The sequence below is a fragment of the Notothenia rossii genome (genome assembly GCF_949606895.1).
Source record: "Notothenia rossii genome assembly, chromosome: 9".
NCBI lineage: Eukaryota > Metazoa > Chordata > Actinopteri > Perciformes > Nototheniidae > Notothenia > Notothenia rossii.
In genome coordinates, this window is record NC_136907.1 from 26,504,244 (window position 1) to 26,527,939 (window position 23,696).

A 23,696-nucleotide genomic window follows, 5' to 3' on the forward strand; every position below is an offset into this window, starting at 1 on the left:
TTTTATGTTTTGAACAGCTATATAGCAGCTTTTTATTAATTGTTATGATTTCAAAATCATAATAAACACAGCCATACATTTAAAATATAAGTTAATTCAGTGTAAATGGTCAATTCACAGTCAAGGAATAGACTGGGTGTGTCATGTTGGTCCACTGGAGGCAATTTGTCCAGTTAATGGGTTCTGTCGTTTTCATTCATCCCCATCCTATGAATGAAAATAAACTGCTGCGCATGCGGATTATGTCTTACTCCGTTTGGACTTTAACACTTTTCATTGTGGGAAAGAAGCAAGCCCCAATGTTTGTAATGCAGAACAAAAAGCTTTGCGCATCACTTTCTTATAAAAACAAATGTAGCTTTACTGAAACACATTCATATCTCAACCACATGCGACAGCGTCCGACTGCTATAACAAATGCCCCTCGCAGATTCAGCGAAAAACCTGCAGAGGGGAGTTTAGAAATCCAGCTACATCAAATTAATTATGTGACACAAGGGACACGATTCCCATAATGTATTGCACATGTATTTCTGAATTATGTTTACGTTTTCAGCCTTTTTTTGTTTGTATATATTTTATGAGCCACGAAAACAATTACACCTATTATGTTTTAACGTACTAAATTTAAAACGCACCCCCCTAAATAGTATGTGAAATGGTTCAGCCCGTGAGGTTACCGGAAGTTGTTTCAGCTGCCATGTTTGGTTGCTTTGTTGTAGGCTTCTACAAGGTTTCCTACAGAATTAGTAAGTGTGGAAATGGAGCCGAGCTGGAGTACGTTTCTTTTTCAAGTAAGTTGACTCATTAGGAGGGAAACCGGGATATTTCGTAAAACAACCTTTAAATAGGTTAGCACTGGATTTCTTAACGGTAAAACCAGTTTTTAAACGAGTATCGCCAAGATCAAGTAACCAAGCAAAACAATGGTATATGAATCCAGGCGTCCAGCTGTGAGGCTTGGGAATGACGCTAGAACAAAAAATCAATTCTCCTCAACGTGCGTTTGAAAAATATGGCTTGTTTTCTATTGTACGAACACTTATATTACTGATGTTTAATAACTCGACAGCGTTGGGGGTTTTTCAAGTTTGTTTGCCGAGTCGAGGCCAGCAAAACATGCGGGATAATTTGAAGTAAGGCTGGAGGCTGCACCGTTACAATCGAGACAGACCTGTTTTTTTCCCTGTGACTGAGGGCTTTGATCGGACGCCTTCGGATAATGAGATGGCGATTATTTTCATTGTGGCATGGATAATACTACAGATTATTCACATTTAAAGTGGTAGCTGTTTGTAAGCGGTGGATAAGTGTATACGTAGGTTATCTGCTGCTGAGATTTACGAACCACGATTCGCAAGTCCGCGGTGAACTTTCCGCCTGCCTCAGCCGGTTCGACAGTAACTAGCCAAGTTAGCTAACGGTGTTTAGGCTGCCTTCATCATACTCACTGGCTAATTTAGCTTAATTTGGGCGAGGCTGACGCAATGTGCTTACAAAACTAATGATAAGCGGCTCGATAAGCAGCCCTGTGCAGCACTCTGTTTACCAAAAATATATTTATTCGGGAAGACCGTGGTGGAAAGGAATTCAAAGTATGCACACAACATCAGCTAACACTAGCAACGAAGAAGCAGATTTGAAATTAGCAGCGGCATTACGCAATGTATAAATCCCTTTTAGCCAGAAACTGAGGGCTGTTGTTGAGATTGATATCTGCCACCGTTTAGTGGTTCTCACTAAGATAAAAGCCTTTGTTCAATCAAATGAATGAAATGTTTATTTACCATGGCCTGTCTAAGCCTAAAATAATTAAGGCTAGTGTGGAAGTGAACACCCAGAGTTTTTTTTTTAAAAGGAGATGGGGATTACATGTTTTGCCGCGTTTTTTAAATTGGAATGCCTTTTTTTAAACGTGATATGTGTCCCTATTATAAGTATATGACCATTCTGTGGTCTCTGGTCGATTTCCAAGTCTTACGAGGGATTTGTTGATGTATTCCCTGTGCATTTATGAACCAGTGTTTTTTAAGTGGGAGTGATACACTCATCATGGGAACAGTGAACTTTAACAGTTTGGTGTCATTAACACAAAAAAACCTTCTTAATCTATCTAATGTACATTCTCCACAGACTTGATGGCTGTTAAGTTAATTATCATTTTTAGCTTCATGAGATATCACAAGTTATTATTGGTAGTACTGTTGTGTTTGAGTCATTTGCCAATGCAAGCCATACATATGTATTTAATACATTGTATAGGAATCTGTTTAACCTACAAAGAAACATGTTTACTGTATAACGCTTTACATGCACTTTACAGATAGGCAAATCAATAATTAGGTTAATCAAACTGATGCTGATAGGGTTCCCTGATCGGATATGGAATAGAGGAGGCATATATGAAAGTCAAATAACTACAGGGCTCATGTGTGCCATCGGGAAACAGAGAGTCTGGAGGAGGTAGAATTACCAGATGCAAACTTGAAAATCATAAATATGTTAAATGTTAAGATGCATCTTAACGGTGTAGGTAAGGCCCCTGCTGCACAAAGTTCAGTTAGTATTACTTGTGTTGTGTTTTTAACTACAACCCTGCTAAGTATTTGTCAAAAAAGTATTGTACTGACTGCTTTTATTATAGTTGTAATACAATTAGGATTAGTTTATTTTCAGTTGTTATATACATCAACCTTTTGTGGTGTTAGTAGCATTTAGCTCTGCTGTCAGACTGATCACTTACTTCCATATATGAGGACATTTCTTCCTGGTGAAAAAGGCAGATGGGCAGTGTGGCTTGTTTTGGAGGATCTGGCATCCAGCCAGAAACCTTGCATTTATTATGTACCGCACACTGTTACTCTATGAAGCTCATGTAAATGTGTGCAGTATTCATTCTGTCGCTTGACGTAAGGGAAATATTTCATTCAGCTTCCATCCCTTGGCACAGAGCTGTTAGCTTAGAAGTACTGCAATATAATACTTTTAGTAGAAAGGTATGTATAAATTAAAAGATGGTAAACCTATTCTTATTTTAATACATTCGTGCATTTTAAATGTTCCATATTGTTGTGTAAATGAGCCTGACTAATACCATAAGTACACTACAGCTGCCACTCTTATTTTTTGAATGTTATGCAATATGTTTAAATATAAGGAATGGTTTGGCTACAGTTCAAGTTGTTCAGACCACTTGAGATCTGGATGTGTATAGTCATATTACAATCTTTCAGTGCCTTACGCTCCATACTGACTGCTTTAGAAACTGCAATAGCTGCAACAAAACAAGGGGGAAAACGGAATAAATGCTATGTATGCCTTCATTCCAGAGGCATTTGGATGACAACTTCCCAAATGTCTAATAAGAACTTGATGTTCAACAGGTGGACACACTATACTGCACACTAGAATTTAATTCCCTTACAAGACACTACAAGACATGTAAACATTGTTTAAAAATAGCTGATGGTGATTCACTTTGCTTTGATTTGTGGGTATAGCTCTGTTACTTAATACTCTAAACAACTGGCTAAAAATACTGAACATTGCATTTTTTTCATTGGGCACGGAAAACACAAGGTCCTACTGAAACAACCACAATTGCATTATTACTTTGTATTCATGCCTTAGGTAAACCTAGGAATTCAAGGTCAATATTTTAGCTCTGGTTTGTTCTCCACCACGGCCCCTGATATATCGTCTGGGATTTTAAGCTTGCAAGACTTTGTTTACCACTATCTCTTTCAGTTGCCATATGGTGCCTAATAGGGAGCTTACTGTGGAGCTTGTTTTGCTTGAAGCAGGCCTGTTATGTCAAACAGACCCTTTGAAACTACAAAAAGTACTTTTAATCATTATTTATGTCAGATATATAAATTAAATGATTTAGTCAACAATAGAGATTTAAGTCCTAGTAAAGGCTTTAACAGTGGAATGTTGGTGATTTATACTGCTTTGCAAAGGTTCAACTTATGTGTCTTTACATCTGTTACAAAGATAACTCACCATTATGTTTTCTCAAAAACACTGAGAAACATGCAAATACTGCATAAAAAGTATTGCTTTGTTTTTGGACGTTACTGGCTTTGTTTTGACCACTTGTAGCATAACCTAAATACCTGTAATTGCCAATTACAAGTACATCAGCATTCAAGGTACAGCATCCCAGCAGCATTCTTATAGCTTTAAAGGCTGTGAAAACCCCACAAACAATGTTTTTGAAATTTGTATAAAAGTGAAAAACAAATTCGCAAAGTTGAGGAGAAGGCTCTACCTATACCAGAATATATTTTTTATTTTGTTTCCTACAACATTAGTTTAGCTCCCCTCCTCCCTTCCATATCAATTAGGGTTTTTGTTGTTTAAAAATTGGGATTTCTGCAAGCAGCTGCAACACAAAAGATTGAAGAAAGACAAGTGGTTAATCCGACTCAGACCATGAGCTCAATTCAAGTCTACAGTGGCCCGTGGAGCCATCAGGACACTCCCTCCATTTTGATGTTATTTATGAGGGAGCAGCCCCAGTTGTCAGAGCGCATTTGTGTCAAAATGGTCAGAGCTGCATGAAGGCACAGCAGCTTACAGGCCCTGCACCTCTGTATAGAGGCAGGCTGTCTGCTGTGGCTGTGTCTGCACCTCACAAAGAGGGTTCCCCGGCTGGTATCCCCCACCCAAACATAGAGCCCCCACCCCCGGTGTGCCAGCGCACGGGCTGGCATTGGCATCATGGTGACCGCTAATCCTGGAAGGTGGCAAGTGTGAGCAGGTGCTCAGACAGACGGATGGGTGTGCTTGGTGGCATTCTCCACCAGTTCCCAGGTCCCATTGCTTACGAGGGAATGACGGCGAGCTTGTTCCAGTAGTGTGTGGATAAACAATGTCCCCGTCTCATGAATAGATGAGCCAAATCAATGAAGATGAGCATACAAAGATCCCCCGCTGAGGCATCACTGCGCAGATTTGTGTCTCTCACAATAGGCTGGATGACATAAGGAGGACACTGTGGTTCATTTTTCTTTTCTGTCCCATGCCTTCCCTTTTGCAACTCCTTTTTCTTGGCTGGCCTTCTGAGATGGATGAATGAACCTCAAAGGGAAAGGTCAAGCATTTCACCTTGCCCTTTTCTTGCTGGTGTTCCACAACACAGTCGTCTTGACGTGTCCGTTTACCAAAAGCAACAGCATAAACGGTGATAGATTATTTATGTTTTGATATGGGAAAAATGCTTTCTTAGCAAGTTACTATACCATTTTTGTAAGGACCTTTTAAGTGATATGGATAAATAGAAATGTTAAATTACTGTAAACCTCCATTCCTGTTCATTATGTTTGCCTTCGATGGATGTTGTAAGGGCAGTCCCTAGATAAACAAGAATCTAAGGCATTTCTTAAGGGGGTGTCAATATACCAGCATTAACAGTATATATTTAATTAAAAATCATTCAGCGTCTCTTAAATCATGCTTTTGTACTGTTCTTCCCTGTTTAGCCAAATTTGAAGTCTATGAATACTTTAATATACGTTTAGTAACAGCGGAAATATCATTATCTGTTATTGTGCATGCATGCCCGAATTTAGATTTTCTCAAATATTGTTAGAGCATTACTAACTTAAGCCGACAAACTCCAGTGTGTGTGTGTGTGTGTGTGTGTGTGTGTGTGTGTGTGTTTGTTTGTTTTGGTATGCTTGCTTTGCAGTCACATGACGAATCACCACTGTCATGATGGGGATCATTTTTCATCCTGCATATTTCAATCCCAATCCACTATGAGGCATCACTTAATTAACGCCAGATCCAGTGTCCATTTTGCATTTTATAACATGTTACTAAGCCTTCAGACCAACCTCCATTGATGGTAATGTCCGTAACACTTGTTGTATATTTGGTCATTCTTATGCAGGCTTGGAATTTTGAGTTTATTGACTGAGTGGGAAAGGCCAATAATAGAAGAGCTAAAACACTGCCAGATTCAGAAACAATTACATAACGTTACTGTAATGCAGCCTTTTAAAACAGTAAAAGACAACATTTGAGATATGACAATATTCAAAAGACATTATCTTGTCTTGAATCACAATATCTATATAGTGATATATTGCCCAGCCCTACCTTCAGTTTTATTTGCTTTCATGTCAAATGCTAGTTTTAATTCAAGAAAAAAACAAATATTCATCTCTGTGTGTCTGTTTGCTTCATCAGCAGGCCAATGAAGCCCTCCACCACCAGCATCATGTGGCCCAGAACAGCCTGCTGCCACTTCTCAATGCAGGAGTCGAACAAATTGACCAGAAGCCTATCCTGCCCATCCACATAGAACAGAAGCCCCCGACCAGCGCTGCAGAACTCCTTAAAGACAATGTGGCCAGCGGAGGAGGCGGACGGCCACAAGTTCCCGTCATTAAGAAGGAACACAAAGGCAAGACGCCGTTCGTCTGTGGCTACTGCAACAAGGCCTTCCGCGACAGCTACCACCTGCGGCGCCATGAATCCAGCCACACTGGCATCAAGATGGTGTCGCGGCCAAAGAAGACCGCCCAGTCAGCCCCGACCATGGTACCCATGATCTCCACCATGTCACGAGACCACAACGGCCACCCCTCCTACATCTCCACGGTGGCGGGAATCCTCTCCACGGCGACCACCTCGGTTTCCTCGGGTGCGAGCATCATGACGTCGTCTGCAATGGGCAACATGCAACAGCAAAACACCCCCAAGAAACCCGCCAAACCGGTCAAGAAGAACCACGGGTGTGAGATGTGCGGCAAGGCCTTTCGCGATGTCTACCACCTGAACCGCCACAAGCTGTCCCACTCAGACGAGAAGCCTTTCGAGTGCCCCATCTGCCAGCAACGCTTTAAGAGGAAGGACCGCATGACCTACCACGTTCGCTCTCATGACGGGGGGGTCCATAAGCCTTACGTTTGTTCAGTGTGTGGGAAAGGCTTTTCCAGGTAAGAGCATAATTTGATTAAACTTAACCACGGCTGATAAGATGCATTCATGTCAACAGTGCTCTATGATGAGTGAAGAAGATATATAGTTTGCGATTAGTAACACCTGCAACCTTAAAGGTCCCATGTCATGCTTTTCCGGTTATTACCCGTCCCCTTGTGTGTTATGAAGGTTTTCTGCATGTAAACGGTGCGCAGAGTCAAAACCCTCAAAGTACACCCTGTAGCGAGTAAAACTCTAAAACAGAAAATACCTCCCCAAAACGCCTCGTTGGTGAAACTTCATCATGACGTCATCATCCATTTGATTCTTCCGGGTACGTGCTTACGAAAGCACGTACCCGGAACTAAATGGGCCAATCCGTGGCGCCGTTACGTTAAGCCCCTGCTGAATGGTCCAAATTGACCAATCCACACACACACACTCAGTGCAGGCAGCCCTGCTGATTTCTGCTCCCTGTTGCAGGCTGATAACAGACAGTTGGGATCGTGCGAAATTCTCTCTGCAGACCCATTCTCACAGCGTTTATCAACCTATAAACCTTTTTCTTACTCAATATCAAGCCACACTTATTGTTTTTATTTCGGCTGTGACTTTGTGTGTGTTCAGGTTGAGTTTGGCTGTGTATCGCTAAACAAGGAAATCACGGAGGTAGGGGGGGAGGGGGAGGAGCTGCAGCGAGCCATTTAGTGGAGAAAGTGAATACTGCTGAATACACATACTTTACAGAGATGCTGTATGCGAAACCAATGTGAGTTTGGAAAATTGCACAGTATTTTTCTATTTTAGTATACCTCAACAATGGAATTATGATCAGTGGAAATGGCCATGACATGTGACCTTTAAAAACAATGTTTTTGACAACATGAAGGTCAGGGTTTCTGGATCTTTCAAAAGGCATTCCTAAACCTTAATAAACACCTTAATTAGTCTTAAAATGTCTTAAATAATGTTGGTGCCGTTTTCTTACCATGAACATACAGTTAAAAATTATATTTGGCATGCAACATAAGTTTTGCGTATGCTTTAAAATATAATACTTAATGTACATCTCTGATGTGAATACATTTGTCTTCATACTCACAAACAGACTGGCGGACCCTGAGCGAGGGACGGCCGTAAAGTGCTTGCAACAGATTTCATGGGGAGATAACATGACCCGTTTCAAATGTCTTTGTACATTCCTCGTACAGCTCCTGAGGTCCTGGGATAAGCTCTTATGTCGCCCCTTAGACCAGAAGTGTAATATTCAAAAATAAACATGACACAGTTTGTTCATAAACAATCATTTGAAATTACTTCAAGTGTATTAAACTTACACTGATATGTTGTTGAATAGTTATACAACTATTTAGTTTTGAGTTGTTTTCATGGCTTGTTTCACATAGTGATATAATAGGCAACCTTACTGAGTAAAATGAGCACCCCACAAATGTGGAGCATGGACTAAAGCAACAGTTTAAACTTTTTTAGCTATAGTCCAAATGATTCAGTAAAAATGCTTCTTAAGACAGGCTCATTGCATCCTTGGACTTCCATAAACAGGAAGTGGATGTGTCTAAAATGTGCAATCTAGGCCTGTAAATATGTGACTGCGCGACATTCCCTTCCAGTGAAACTTTTCTGTATGTGTATCTGAGTAAGTGTTTGGTTAGCAATAGGTTTAGCAGGAAAGAGGACAATGCACTGTGAAGATAAAACAATATCAATTGGTGAAAAAATGGGGGCAAATGCAAAAAAAGAAGATAAAAGTAATATGCTTTCAATCATCAAGTAACAAGGCAATCGTAAACAGGATGTATGCTTCTTATATTTAATTCATTCCTATGTTAGTGGATGAGAATAATTTCACACTCTGATGGTTGGATTCCAGGGTCATGTATAAAAAGCTTGACTTGTCTTCATAGAAAATATAACATGATGATAAACAAATTTTAAAAAAGATTTATTTTATTCATTATGTCAGTCAAAAATAAAGCTTTTGCTCTGTTAAGTAAGAAGAAAATGCTTGCTACACTGAATCCCAACATTCGCTTTGCACATATGTATTAAGCACAGGCAATGCAAAGAGACGTAGGTGCACCTTTCTTTATTTTTACTTTACCAAAAGTTCATTAAAAGCAACCATATTGCTTTTAACAACCTATGACTTGTTTGCGAGCGATTCAGCCAGCTCTGTTTGGATAAGTCAGTCGCACCAGGATTATATATAGAGGGAGGATTGTATGGTCCATATAGTGTGTGCGTGTAGCCTTCCACAGTGGCTGTGTTTAAATTTGTACTTGTATTGACCCCCACACCATTTCAACCACATGGTTCAACAGTCGCACATGGGAGAGCACCAGTGGTAGATTATCAAGGGTGGGGGCGGGGGGAGGGGGCGTCACTTGTCACTTTGCGGTTCCCGCCAGCATGTCACAGACTCTCTTTCCCCTTGGAATGCAGTGATCCGTGCGCTAACGCTCAGGTCAACACATTTAGTATGTAGGGAATAAATATTTTGGGTCTTGTGGTGGCTTTAATTTTAAATGTATGACACACATTCACTGTTTTTTTTAAAGAGCCAAAATATCAGAAGAGTTCTTGACAAAAACATCAGCAGTGCACCCTAGCCAAGCTGTAACATTAGCACCATGCTGTGTAGGGCAGTTTCAGGCAGGCCTCCAACACTGTGACGTGGGGTTAGGGATTCATCAGCATACTGGAAAGTGAGAATAGGGACTGAAAACAGGCCACTGAGTCACTGCCATTCAGCCACAAACGTACGCAGTCTCTGTCTGAGCTTATTTTCAAAGGGGCACAAAAAAAAGAAATAGGGGGCAAAACAGATTGAATGGCACTACTGGGAAGATTCCACTTGACCCCTCTTATGAGTAAAGAAAAAATTCAATCCAGCAGCGTGAACATTTCCGGTTTGGAAGCAGCTGCCAATGCTGGAGCCGTTCTTAATCACTCCATTATGGCACTTCCAACATGATTCAGCTTCAGGCTGACAGGAGGATCAGTGCCAAGAAAGAATTTGTTTCACTGTAAAGGTCAAGAGGCAAAGCTTTTGCTCGCAACTGCTGATATGCGCTGAGTAGGGCAGCACAATATATTGACATTTTATCAAAATCGCCATATGCACTAGCCTATATATTCATATATTTATCCAAATCGTGCAGCCCTAGCACTGATCATTACATAATACAACTGAGGAATGTGTTTAATTTTTTTTGTTTAGTTATTTGAATAAAGCCGTATCTTTGCATACCACGGTTTTCTTTTTTTTTAAAGTTATGAATATATATTGGAAAAATACCGTCTGTAGCAAAAAATTGCATCACCTGTTATATTCATGTTTTTTTTTTCCTGTAATTTTAATTTGTTTCAGGTACTTGGAACATGTTAATGGTTAAACTTGAGTCATAATGCAAAGTGTAAAGGCAAGTGGCTCAGTCAGTAGGGGCTTGGACTGGGAGCTGTAGGGTCGCCGGTTCAAGTCCCAGATCAGACCTAAAATATGGAGTGTGGACTGCTACTTGGAGAGGTCTCAGTTCACCTCCTGCCCTACCGTGGTGCCCTTGAGCAAGGCACCGGACACCCCACTCCCATTGTTCCCTGGGCGCTGTGCAATAGCTGCTCACTGCTCCTAGTGCTAGACTCCTGGTGCTAGGATGGGTTAAAAGCAGAGGCCAAATGTCACTGTTTGCTGTGTGCTCTGCATGTGTGACCATTAAAGAGGGTTTTCTTCCCTCCCAATTCTTCTATTCTAAAAGGCTAAAAAAGTTTGGCTGTTTTTAACATTCTAAAAGGTGATGGCCATGGTTTATCAGCCTAATTACTCACATTTGTATGTTAACATGCATTTGAAACTTTCTCATAATCGCTTGATAAATCCAATAATTCAATCCCTTCACTGCATTAACAAAGTTATACTTACTTTGTGACCCACATAACCTCTTACAAATCCTCAGTGAGAAATATTGTGCGGTCAAGGGTTAAAGGAAACCACAAGCTAAATTCCTGGGATTTTTCTAAAACATTCCCTTCATATTTCTGTAAGTAACTCCAATGCTGCAAGAGAATACACAGAAGTAGTGTAGCCTATTGCTAAGCCGTTACTTTATCCCGGAAAACAAGTGGACAAATGTACCACCTCTATGTGGTGTGTGTTGGAAACTAGGTCAAACTAATTCACGCACCATTGATCATGGAGAAGTAACTGCCATTGACTGACATTTTTGGGACTTCTTTTGCGCCCATCACCTCATTATGGAAGCAAACGGAGCACATCCATATGTTTCCACACTTCTGCACCCTCCATTTAAAGATTACATTAGGCTTTGTGCTCTAACATGTAGTGTTCCTTGTCAATAAGCCTAGATAATACACACTTGTGTATGTTTGTATTTGTGGTCAAATCACAAGTAAAGTAGATGTAACCCCAAAACATTTGTCTATAGTCAACATTAAAGAGGCCCTATGCTCATTTTCAGGTTCATATTTGTATTTAGTGTCTCTACTGTGACATGTCTCCATGCTTTAATATTCAAAAAGGTATTTTCTCATACTGCCTGTGCTGCAGCACCTCTTTTCACCCTCTGTCTGAGAGCCAGAGCCCAGTCTGCTCTGATAGTTAGTTGGCAGACTCTGCTGTGATTGCTGTCAACCGCTTAGAAATGTCCCGCCCCTTAGCCTATCACGTACAATGTGTTGGAGCGCTAGCCAATAGAAGCGTGAGTGTTACATAGTGATGTCACTATTTTAATGCAGTATGAGAAAACAAATCACTTTGAATATTAAAGCATGTAACAGGGCTCGACATTAAGGACTGCCCGGTGGCCCGGGGCCATCTAGTGTTTAGCTCGGGCAATGAAGCCTCACCTGCTGGTTGCCCGGTCGGGCAACCTATTATGCCAGCAGCTCGCGGATCCAGTAATGAGTGACCCGACAGTAAAACTAAACATATCTATAACTAGTTACGGTAGTTTGAGAGGTAATTAAAATAGCTACGTGTGATATTCTAACCTAAAGTGTGTGTTTTGTCCGCTCACCGCTGCATGTGATCATGCAGAGCTGCGTGTCGACTCGTCAGCAGCAGCAGCTGATCTCTCTCTCCCATATCGATCAGATCCAGCTAGTTCTAGCTAATGATATGACTACCTGCTTATTAAAAGACACCTAAACAATAAGTGTCGCTATGCAACCGGGTGAGGCCACAAAGTATAGCGCAGCATTATGCATTTGTTTACATGCCCACCGGAACCCCGAGGCATTACCAACAGATCAACGCACAATCAACCCATACAGCACATCTCTTTCTCCACATTAAGTGTTAGACATTAGAATTGAATATTCTTCTCTGTCACATACTCTTCTTTTCTGTCACATAAGTGGCGCAACTGAAGTGGTATTGCGCTAAAGGGAAATTATTTTGACCGAAGAGATTTAGATTTGCCGGCTAACGGGAATTCTGACGTCACCATTTTGTGTGCTTCGCGGATGCGCTCGGCTCCTCTCGACTGCTGCTCGGGTCTGCTCGGTCAGCTTCCAGATGACGAGGCATTCGTTCGACCAACTTACAGTAGATAACATTACAAACATTTTTAACAGGGGCCATAATAGTGTAAATAATGTTTGTTTTACAACTGAATGTAATGTTTTCTACTTTTTTACATCTGGGAAGGCCTTCATCAGATGGAAAGTGTCTTGACCAACAACTTAAGTATTTCTTATAGCTATGCAGGGCATTCAAGCGAGCAAATATAAGCAAGAACGAACAAAATGAATGAAGAATAAAATTGAAATTGTACACCATAATATTCTGTCGGTTCATCTTATAATTCAGTCTAGAGAATGCACCAGACAGCATCTACAGTAAGACCTGCAAAAATCTAAATTTTCTAGGGGGAGGCCCCCCAAACCCTTCGTGCCATTTCGTCCGCGCGCATTTTTCAGGGCAATCTCTATTGGGCTCAGGGCCATCTGTAAATTAGCTTAGATGGCCCACAGGGCCATCTAAAATCCTTAATGTCATGCACTGATGTAAACATGTCTCTGTAGAAGCACTAAATACAAATATGAACCAGAAAATGAGCAGAATAGGGCCCCTTTAATCAGTTTTTCTAGTAGCGACAACAACTTGTCAACTTAAAGTTCTGTGCTACAAAGATGGTGTGGAATCAAAACACCATGCTCTGTTACTTATCTGAACGTCATGGAGCTCACAGCATCAGTCCAAAGATTGAATGTGTTTTATTGTTTTGTTCTCCCAATCTAGGCCAGACCACTTGAGCTGCCATGTGAAGCATGTGCATTCCTCAGAAAGACCGTTCAAATGTCAAGTAACGGTAAGAGTCTTCACTGCACTTCCAGATTACCATCATTATCATTCATTTTGTTGCTGTTCTCCTCTGACCTTTGACCCTGTGTTGTGTGCGTGTGCAGGCCTGTACCTCTGCTTTTGCCACCAAAGACAGACTGCGCTCCCACATGATCAGACATGAGGGCAAGGTGACCTGCAGCATCTGTGGGAAGATGCTGAGTGCAGCGTACATCACCAGCCATCTGAAGACTCACGGACAGACCAACTTCAACTCCTGTAACAAAGGTACGACACACACCTCCAACATCACTAATTGAAGGTCTGCAGCAGATAACAGAGGATTTCTACAAATCTTTAGTCATTGTATTTGGCTGACGCTTTTATGAAAAGCCTCTTACATACACTTCAAAAACTAAATTCTGTAAGTCTATGTTTTTACAGCCCTCTCCAACACTGTTGAGATATTGGCAGTGTGGCAGAAATCTTTTTTTACTAAGTTTAATTAAAGTTGCTGTCTCCTTTTTGTTAACCTATCAATTGTTTAATGATGTTAAATCATTGATACAACAACTCGGAACAACTTTTTCACAAAAATCTCCAAGACCATTTTGGCCAATTGTAAGTCATTGTAAAATGCAGCAAAAAACACAACATAAACAAAGGTTGACAATGATATGAAACATCATAAATAATTATTACACCAGGCTTCCGATTATAGTCAATGGTGAAACTCCAAATGTTAGCCATGTTTCTTTAAACCCCTAAAAAAAGACAATAGTGAGTCCTACATAATACATAGAATGCAACCTGAGAAAGAGAGGATAAAACCAAACATGCATTATTTAATAACTATTTAACATGTATTTTAAAAGGAAAGGAATATTCCCTATGTGTCTCTAGTTATGTTGACTACAATTATTCACATCCAATGTCTTGTTATTATGGCATAGCTTACACAGAAATGTGCTTAACATATTGGCATGTATAAAATGATTGGCTAAGGTACATGTCCAAACAAGCTGAACCTGGATAAACACACACACTGGCCCATCCATCAACATTTTATCACAGGGAAAGATGAAAAGAATGTTAGTCATCAGTACATGTTCAATCCCATCACCCCGCCCTAATCCTGGTTGTTAAAAGTATAAAGTTTCGGTACTGTTAAAATGTTACGCAACATTAGATTGGGATTATACAGAGGGTTTCGCCCATTTAGCTCTGCTTTTATATTAAAGGTCCCGTATTATGCTGTTTTACATCAATATATTATAGGTCTCAGATACAAAACAGATCATTGCAGCATCCCATAATCCCCTCTGTTTCAGCCCTGTTTCCAAAGTGCTGATTCTCTGTCTGTTACTTTAGATGAAAATAAGGAGCCACTCCCCACGCCCCTCTTAGAGATATTTGGTTAAAAATAACACAAAGGTGCTCTAGGAGGAGATTCAGGTGGTAAGGGGGGGGGGGTTACCTTGGTTGGTGATTAGTGTTGTCACGATACCAACACTTTGGTTTTGATACCAAGTCAAGAATTGCGATTCCGATTCTTTTTCGATACTTTTCTTTTATTATTTTCTTGATCAATACAATTGTAGTTTATCTGTTAAGTGTTTTCTTACAATATGGTCTCTTCTTTATACTTGAGTTTATGTGATTTCTTTGATAGTTAACTTAAGTTAGTGGACCTATCGTGCTATATTTGAATAATATATTTTAGGGCCATACCTATATAAGGTATATTTATACGTTTTATTTTTCTAAATACCAAACAGATCATGCATTTTTATCCATTCCTCATTTCGTTCAATTTAACACTGCCTTTCATGCTCGGATTAAGTGAGAACAGCACCATCTGGTGGCCTGAAATATGTACTACAGCGTCTCCAGCGCTTTCGGCAATGTCCGTGGCTGTCTCCTCCTGATTGGTGGACTTGGCCCAATAGCCGTAGCGCCACTTCTGTGACGTCATAGAAGTGTTCAAATCTGGATCAGTCTGTATCAGATCCATTGCAGCCCCTTTTTAAGAGATTTGGTTATGGAGGAAAATAGAGAGGGTTGTGTTTTCTGACACTTGGTGAGTTCCCTGGAACACCGGGGACACATATTCATGTATAAAAGACGTACAAAGGTGCATTTTGCATGAAAGGTCCCCTTTAAGTTATATTTTATTAACATGTAATAGTACAGTAATATAAATAATTATTGACTAAATGTACATTGCAGATGTTAGCCACATTGGTAAGTTAGCTAAAAAGATAGCCATATTAGACAGTTATGATTGCCATTAATTGCCTCGTCAAACTACGAAAACTTTCGTTTGTCACAAAATAAATTACACTTGTTTGACTTAGATTTGAGGGCATGGGCTTGAGTATGATGTAATTATGTTATCTATCACATTCGCTAACCTGCCTGTCTTTAAATTCTTTAAACAGCTCTGGATGCCGGTCTGCGAGGTGCTTAGCCAAGTTTGATGTGTTGGCTCCCTTGGTTTGCAGGGATCTAAAACATTTCAGGCCTCGTGGTGTCCGTAGGCTTGCCCTCACTGTCAGAGATAGAGCTAAAATACTTCCAAATTTCGCTTCTGGCGTCTTTTTTGTCAACAAGCCGAGGCACAGCGGCAGTTGCACTCCCACTTGCAGCCATGCTTCTCGTTTTCTCACATGCTCTGGCAGCTAGCGCGTGCACGAGAGAGGGGAGGCACTGCAGGCACGGCTGCAGTGCAGGGAGTGGAAGCAGAGCGCTGAACACACACAGCTCTTATTAAAACAGCGCTTTCTCACCGGAGTACTTTTCCCCGTCATTCTTAAAGTACCGATACTAATGAAACGAAGGAATCGTAACGTTTTTAACGGCCGGGTATCACGGTACCTTTCAAGTAGCGGTACACAGTGCAACACTATTGGTGATTGGCTAATGGTTACACAAGCCAACAAATCGTTATGTCATCATAAAGTGGCCAAAATCTGATCAGCTCCTTTTCATTTTATATAAATGGATCAGGACAAAAAGAGAGAATCTTTTTCCTGAAACTTTCAGAATCTCTTTACACAGAGGGGACACATGTTGATGTAGAAAAGACATGAAAAAGTGGATTTTTCATAATAGGTGACCTTTAAATGACTTTGCATAGTTAGTAGTTAAATGCTCTTTCTTGTGTTTCCCCAGAGGGTAACGGAGTCTGCAACTCGAACTCTGCTACACCCGTGACCATCTCTGCCCCCATCACCTCTCCGATGAACCGGGGCCACTCCAACCACCCAGTCACCATCGCTGCTCAAATGAACATAAGCACCAACACGGTGAATGTGATGTCTGCGATGGGCCTCCAGCACCCGGTCACCATCAGCGGGCCCGTCAACATATCCTCCCTCAACATCCCCACATCGGGGGCAATGAATATCGCCCACCCGGTCGCCCTAACCACCGCCATGTCCATGAATATGGGCGGTCCGCTCAACATCGCCATGAGATCAATGGATAGCATGCCTTTTCTGTCCCAAGTCTTGCCTTCTTCCCCACCTTGGTAACGTGGAGGGTGTTGAACTGGGCCAGAAAGAAAGGGAAAATGAAGTTAAACAAGAGACTCCTGTCCTCCCCCCTACACCCCTCCATTATGTTTACCCCCCCCCCTGAAGTGGACATTTACATGAGCTGTGCGGCCGGTAGGAGCTCCCCGAGTCACAGCTAGTGTTAAAGTGACTGACACCAGATGCAGAACACTCGAGTAGAAATCGCTTAGGATTTATCTTGAAATCAGGACAAGACTTTAGAGTAATCAGTTAGAGTGATGAAACTGTGATTTGTATAACGAGAAACGAGAGGAGACCATTCCTCGAAGGACTCCGTAGGAAAAACACCCCTGTGCTTTTGTAAAAGGGAGATGAGAAACGGACTGAAGCAATAACTATGATTGCTGTTTTTGGTGTTTTTTGCAAGTTCTCTCCAAAAGCCTCTGGGTGTTACTTTGTATGTTTATTTTTATTATAGCCTGCTAATCACTATTTAATGTTATAGGAAATGAGTCTAGTAAAAGGGACAGCCGCTTCCATTTGCATGGAAGTATATCTTTTCACAGTGCTATAGCGTTTCTTTTTCTCCTCTGATAGTAGCTCTTGAGGTACAGTGACTAACTTGTACAGTTGACATAATAATGTATTTCCATGTCAGCATTTTTCATTTCTTGCTTTTGTCGATCAAGCGGACGTCTCAATGCGAGACCCTCTTGGAAAATAAATGTTTTGGGGGGGTTTTGCTAACTATGGAAACAAAAAGGTTTGTATTTTTTATTTAGCCTTTTTTGTTGTTTTCAGTTTTCCATGAAATCCGTATGGAATGAGTCTTGCACTGAAAGCATATCCTACACAGGTGGACAGCAGTATTATCAAAGATCAAATCGGAGTGTTTCGGTTAGCCAGCCTGCACTTGAGCGTCATCTAGTGGCTGAACGTGGAACAGCCTGACCTTTATTACCTCATTCGCACCAACGGTGTTTCAGGAGCTGGAGCTTGAAAAGCACCGGGTTTTCCTGTTCACACCGCAGCGGAGCAGCCTCTTAGCTTCGGAATCCAGTTAGTTTCAAGCACCAAAAAATGGTCCGGCTAGAGCAAAAGCACCGTATACGTCATGCTTACGTCGAGGCGGGGGCAGGGGCGGGATCAACTCCTGAACAACAACAAAAAGCAGGCGTTTTATCCAGTTTGTACACAACGATGGAGAAACTTAACAAGCAGCAGTGGTCCACTGAAGAGACCAGCTACCTACTGGGAATCTGGTCTTCCGAAGAGGTACAGAGGAAGCTGGAGCACAATCGGCCATTGTTGTTGTTGTCGGTGTCAGCTGTGAAGGGTTTCCGTGTGGTTTGGCTTTATGAAGCAGGCACGCAAACGGTTACGTCATGACGCAAACGATGACGCAATGACGCAGCACCAATCGGACTCTGGGCAGTGTGAGAAGAGCCGGAGCTAAACCGAAGAACCGGTTCTGAACCTGAAAAGCTCTAGCACGGAGCTTGAACCGGAGTCGCGTTGGTGTGAATGAGGTAGTTGTGAAGCTTTTTCAGGCTCTTACTGTCGTCACAATGGTAACTTATTCGTTTTGTCTGACTCTTCTGTACACTGTTATTTCTTTTAAATGATTAATGTTATCTCCCCAAGACAATACTAAGGACCCTTCACTCAGGAAATACACATACAAATCACATTTCACATGGACTTGGTTCCTTTTTAAATTGACTAAATCTGGTCCTTTTTTAGATTCCCCATATCATTTAGCATTGTCCCGTTGTTCGACTTTACTACAGTCAGGGACAAACAGTCTAAGAATCATTGATTTCAACAAAGCCGTCCATTTAAGTAATAATTCACTGTGCAATGGCATACATGCTGTACTTTTTTTTCTTTTACATTTTAAAGGCAAGTTCAGCCTGTCTGAGATCTGAATGATAAAAATGTGTCCGAAAAAAAGAACCGGACAGGATTGATGTTGCATGACCCCCAAGCACTAGCTGTTGAACATTTTAATGAATGCCATGTTGCAGCTCTGTGTAAATGCAATATGCATGTTTGTCACCCCCCCCCACCCCCCCTCCGAGTTTTGTTTAAAACAAAATACTAGTGTCGTTTTTTTCTTTGTTCTTATGCATTTACGTAGATACACTATGATAGCCTGTTTGCCAAATTTGATACGATAATAATGTGATAAACTGAACATTTCTGGTGGAATGGATGTCTTTATTTTTTAGGAAAAGAAAAATAATTGAAATTCCAGGACCCTTGTGAAAGCAGTTGAATGTATATCTTTGTACAAAACTATTTTAGTTCCAAGGATATGGTAGTTACAGTAGATGTGAAAGATAAGATAACCTTTTTTTATAAATCTTTTGTATTAGAACATTAACAATGGTAATTTTGTATATATGAGAGGCAGGCTTTCTGATTAGCAGAAAGGTCAAACATTCCTACATTTTTCTAAATGTATGTTTGTCAAATTATTACATAAACATGCGCGATGTTATGTGCCTTTTATTTGGGTTGTCTAAATAAAAGAAAACTATCAAATGTGTTTATACGTATTAAGTTCATTACTATTTAACACATTGACAGGGAATTTCCAATGTTATAAATGGAAACTTGTTCTTGTGTCATTGAACACAACACTTAATGGTGTGCAGACTCAGCTGGGGAAACAACAACATGTTTAGTGCTCAACTTTGACATTTTATAAAACCTAATCCAGAAAACCTTTCTTTATTACAAACACGAACTTTAGTTTTGTTCCTCTTTGAAGGTCCCTTATTATACTCGTTTTCAACAATATATGATATCTATCCGATATATACAAAACATGTCTCTGAAGTGTTTGGTTCCAAAAAACACAATGGTGCTCCAGGAGCAGAGTAACACCTGCCGACCTCATCACCTATACGGTGGGCGGGTGTTACTTGGTTGGTTAGTGGCTAATCGTTGCCCAACCCAAAATACATTTGCGATGCGAAGTGGCCAAATCTGATTAGCTCATTCTCAGACAGGTTTTTAAATGGGTGTATCAGGCGAAAAGTAGACAATTTCCAAATCCCTTAAAACACTGGAGACACATATTTATGTTTAAAAGACATGAAATAGCGGATTTTGCATTACAGGTGTGCTATTGAAACGGCAGTCTTTTCTCTTATTCACACATTCTGATATCCTAACACTTTTCAAAACACATTGCTAGATTTTAGTTTGAATTGCCTTTCCACGCAGCAACTGGCTTTCAATTTATTTTACTTTATGATAAAAATCTACAGAGTACAATTAAACTTTTAGTAAAAATGAATTCAAATGTTAAGAATAAATCAAACCTATGGCATGATTACATTAACAGATGCAGCTTGTTCATCACCCAGTGTTTCCCCTACCAACGGAGCCCCGGCCCGCACCCTCCCTGAAATCTTTGAAAAAAAAAATATAGCACCAAATTGCAACTGAAGTAATCTATCAACGGTCACTTTTCACATTGAACATGTGCTCTTTTATTAAATAAACTAAACGCTTTCATTTTAAGTTGTGAGTTTAGTGTTTTTGACCCTAAGAAACACACATGCATTAATCAATAACGATAATCCACAGCTCCTCTCTCTGCTCTAGAGCAGTGTTTCCCAACCAGGGGTACGCGTACCCCTAGTGGTACGTGGGTGGTCCCCAGGGGGTACGTGAAAAGATTTTGAAAGGTAAAAAAAATAAAATAAAAAAAAATTGATTTTAGATTTTTTTTTTATTACATTTTTTACAGGAAAACTGTACCCAAATAATGAATAATGCATAATCTGTAATAATGTAACCAAAATTGGGGGCATTCAAATTAAGTAATAATTTGCTGGCTATATATCATTATTGGCGCGGCGTTCAGCTTCCCGCCGGACTGTCAGGTGTTACATCATCATCATTGTAGTGGCGCGCTGGTTTTCTTGCTAGCTAGCAAAATATCAACATCTTATCAAGTGAATGCGCTGGTGTTTATTGAGATCAACATTTCTGTTAACATAATCATTATGGATCAATGGCTGAGTCGAGCTGGTTCATCCAGAAACAACAGCACAGGTGATACTGCTGAATCAGGAGAATCCGTTCTCAAGAAAATGAAAACAGAGAAGGTGAAGAATCGTCAGTTTGGTGAACATTATGTGCTCTCCGGGTTTACGGTCACAACTACAGAGCCACCGCAGCCAATGTGTTTCATCTGTGGCGACGTGCTTTCTAATAATAGCATGAAACCATCCCATTTACATCGGCACCTTAGTACTAGACATCCCGCCTGTGTGGGTAAGCCTGCAGAGTTTTTCCACCAAAAGCTGGCTGAATTTAAGGGAAGGCAAGAAAAACTAAAGAAAGCGACATCGGTCTCAACCAAGGCCTTGGAGGCATCTTATGCCGTGTCGCTACTCGTTGCTAATTCGAAAAAGCCATTTACCATAGCCGAAGAGCTAATCTTGCCTGCCGCTATAATTCTCGCAGAAACCATGTTCGATAAGAAAGCAGCTGATGTCCTGAAGAAAGTGCCGTTGTCAAATAATACTGTGTGCCATCGGATCGACGACATGGGAATTGAAATTATTGAACAAGTGGTGGAAAAATGTAAAGCGTCTGGTACGTTCGCTTTGCAGTTGGACGAATCAACGGATGTCAGTGGGGAAGCACAACTGATTGCGTTTGTGTGTTACAAAGACACTTTGGAGATGAACGAGCACATTCTGTTTTGCAAGAAACTCACGGGGAGAACTACCGGACAGGACGTTTTTAACGTTATTGAAAAAATGTTCTCAACACAAGCTGGATTGGAAATCCTGCTCTCATGTGTGCACAGACGGCGCTGCGGCGATGACCGGCAGAGTAAATGGATTAATGGCCCACATAAAAAAGGTAAACCCTGACGTTACATGGACCCACTGCATGATTCACTGAGAAGCATTAGCTTGCAAGAGAATGAGTCCAGAGTTAAACGATGTTTTGAATGATGCCGTAAAAGTGATCAACTTCATACAGTCCAGGCCTTTGAATCATAGACTGTTTCAGTCACTTTGTGAAGACGGTGGGTCAGAACATAAAAAGCTCCTGCTTCACACTGACGTCCGCTGGTTATCCCGAGGGAAGACGTTACAGCGGCTGTTCGAGCTACGCAATGAAGTGAGGGCATTTCTGTCGGAGCACACACACCCACTTGTGGCTATGTTCGACGACGCTGTCTGGGTAGCTCGGCTGGGATACCTCTCTGATATTTTCAGCAAACTCAACCAGCTGAATCTCTCTCTTCAAGGTAAAGACACAAATGTTCTTAGCTTGTATGACAAAGTGTGTGGATTCATGGAGAAGATCAAGCTCTGGCAGAGCAAATGTGAAAAAGGGGATACAAGTCTTTAAACAATGGCTATTATAATGTATATGATTAGTTATGATTGAATATGATTTAAGTGTCACATTAATTGTCGCATTGGGTCACACAGACAAAAATATCCTCTTCTCTATCTCTCCTCGTCACTTCTCTCCTTCTTCCACTCCCAGGTTTCACCTTGGCCACACACACACACACACACACACACACACACACACACACACACACACACACGATTATTACGGTATATGGTTATTATATATTTCTTTCTTTCTGCTAATTACCCTGCCCATACCTATACCCCCCTCCCCCATGCTGCTATGACACCCACATTTACCCAAGGGGATCAATAAAGGAATATCTCATCTGATTGTATCGTATCGCATTGTATCTCATCTCATCTTAGTTTTGTAGCAGATTCTTCAGTGCTTTGTTAACTTAATGTTACAATGGGAATGAAGTGATGAAGTCAGACCTCAGAACTAAAGCTTTACTTAAATAAACTGCTAACCTGTGTGACCATGTGACTTTATCCCACACACACACACACACACACACACACACACACACACACACACACACACACACACACACACACACACACACACACACACACACACACACACACACACACACACACACACACACACACACACACACACACACACACACACACACACACACACACACACACACACACACACACACACACACACACACACACACACACACACACACACACTTAATATATCCTGGGGATCATCACGATTGATTGCGTAGTAGGGGGTACTTTAGGTTGGATTGAAATGCTTTGGGGGTACAGTACTCAAAAAAGGTTGGGAACCACTGCTCTAGAGGATTACAAATATATATATACAGTTGCAAGAAAAAGTTTGTGAACCCTTTGGAATTACCTGGATTTCTGCATAAGTTGGTCATAAAATGGAGGAAGCCACTGCTGTCCAGAAAAAACATTGCTGCACGTTTGAAGTTTGCAAAAGAGCACCTGGATGTTCCTCAGCACTACTGGCAAAATATTCTGTGGACAGATGAAACCAAAGTTGAGTTGTTTGAAAGGAACACACAACGCTATGTGTGGAGAAAAAAAGGCACAGCACACCAACATCAAAACCTCATCCCAACTGTGAAGTATGGTGGAGGGAGCATCATGGTTTGGGGCTGCTTTGCTGCCTCAGGGCCTGGACAGATTGCCATCATCGACGGAAAAATGAATTCTCAAGTTTATCAAGACATTTTGCTGGAGAACTTAAGGCCATCTGTCCACCAATTGAAGCTCAACAGAAGATGGGTGATGCAACAGGACAACGACCCAAAGCACAGAAGTAAATCAACAACAAAATGGCTTCAACAGAAGAAAATACGCCTTCTGGAGTGGCCCAGTCAGAGTCCTGACCTCAACCCAATTGAGATGCTGTGGCATGACCTCAAGAGAGCGATTCACACCAGACATCCCAAGAATATTGCTGAACTGAAACAGTTTTGTAAAGAGGAATGGTCCAAAATTCCTCCTGACCATTGTGCAGGTCTGATATGCAACTATAGG

At 41.1% G+C, this 23,696-nt stretch overlaps 1 protein-coding gene across 1 annotated transcript; it reads left to right on the forward strand.

Annotated features, from left to right (window-relative positions):
- Positions 1 to 661: 661 nt before the first annotated feature.
- On the forward strand, positions 662 to 19,324 carry LOC307019160 (vascular endothelial zinc finger 1-like). Its single transcript, XM_079649811.1, has 5 exons — positions 662 to 794; positions 6,199 to 6,950; positions 13,214 to 13,283; positions 13,381 to 13,543; positions 16,430 to 19,324. The coding sequence occupies exons 1-5, from the start codon at positions 762 to 764 to the stop codon at positions 16,789 to 16,791; spliced, it is 1,380 nt and encodes a 459-aa protein (XP_079505937.1). The 5' UTR covers positions 662 to 761; the 3' UTR covers positions 16,792 to 19,324.
- Positions 19,325 to 23,696: the final 4,372 nt, after the last annotated feature.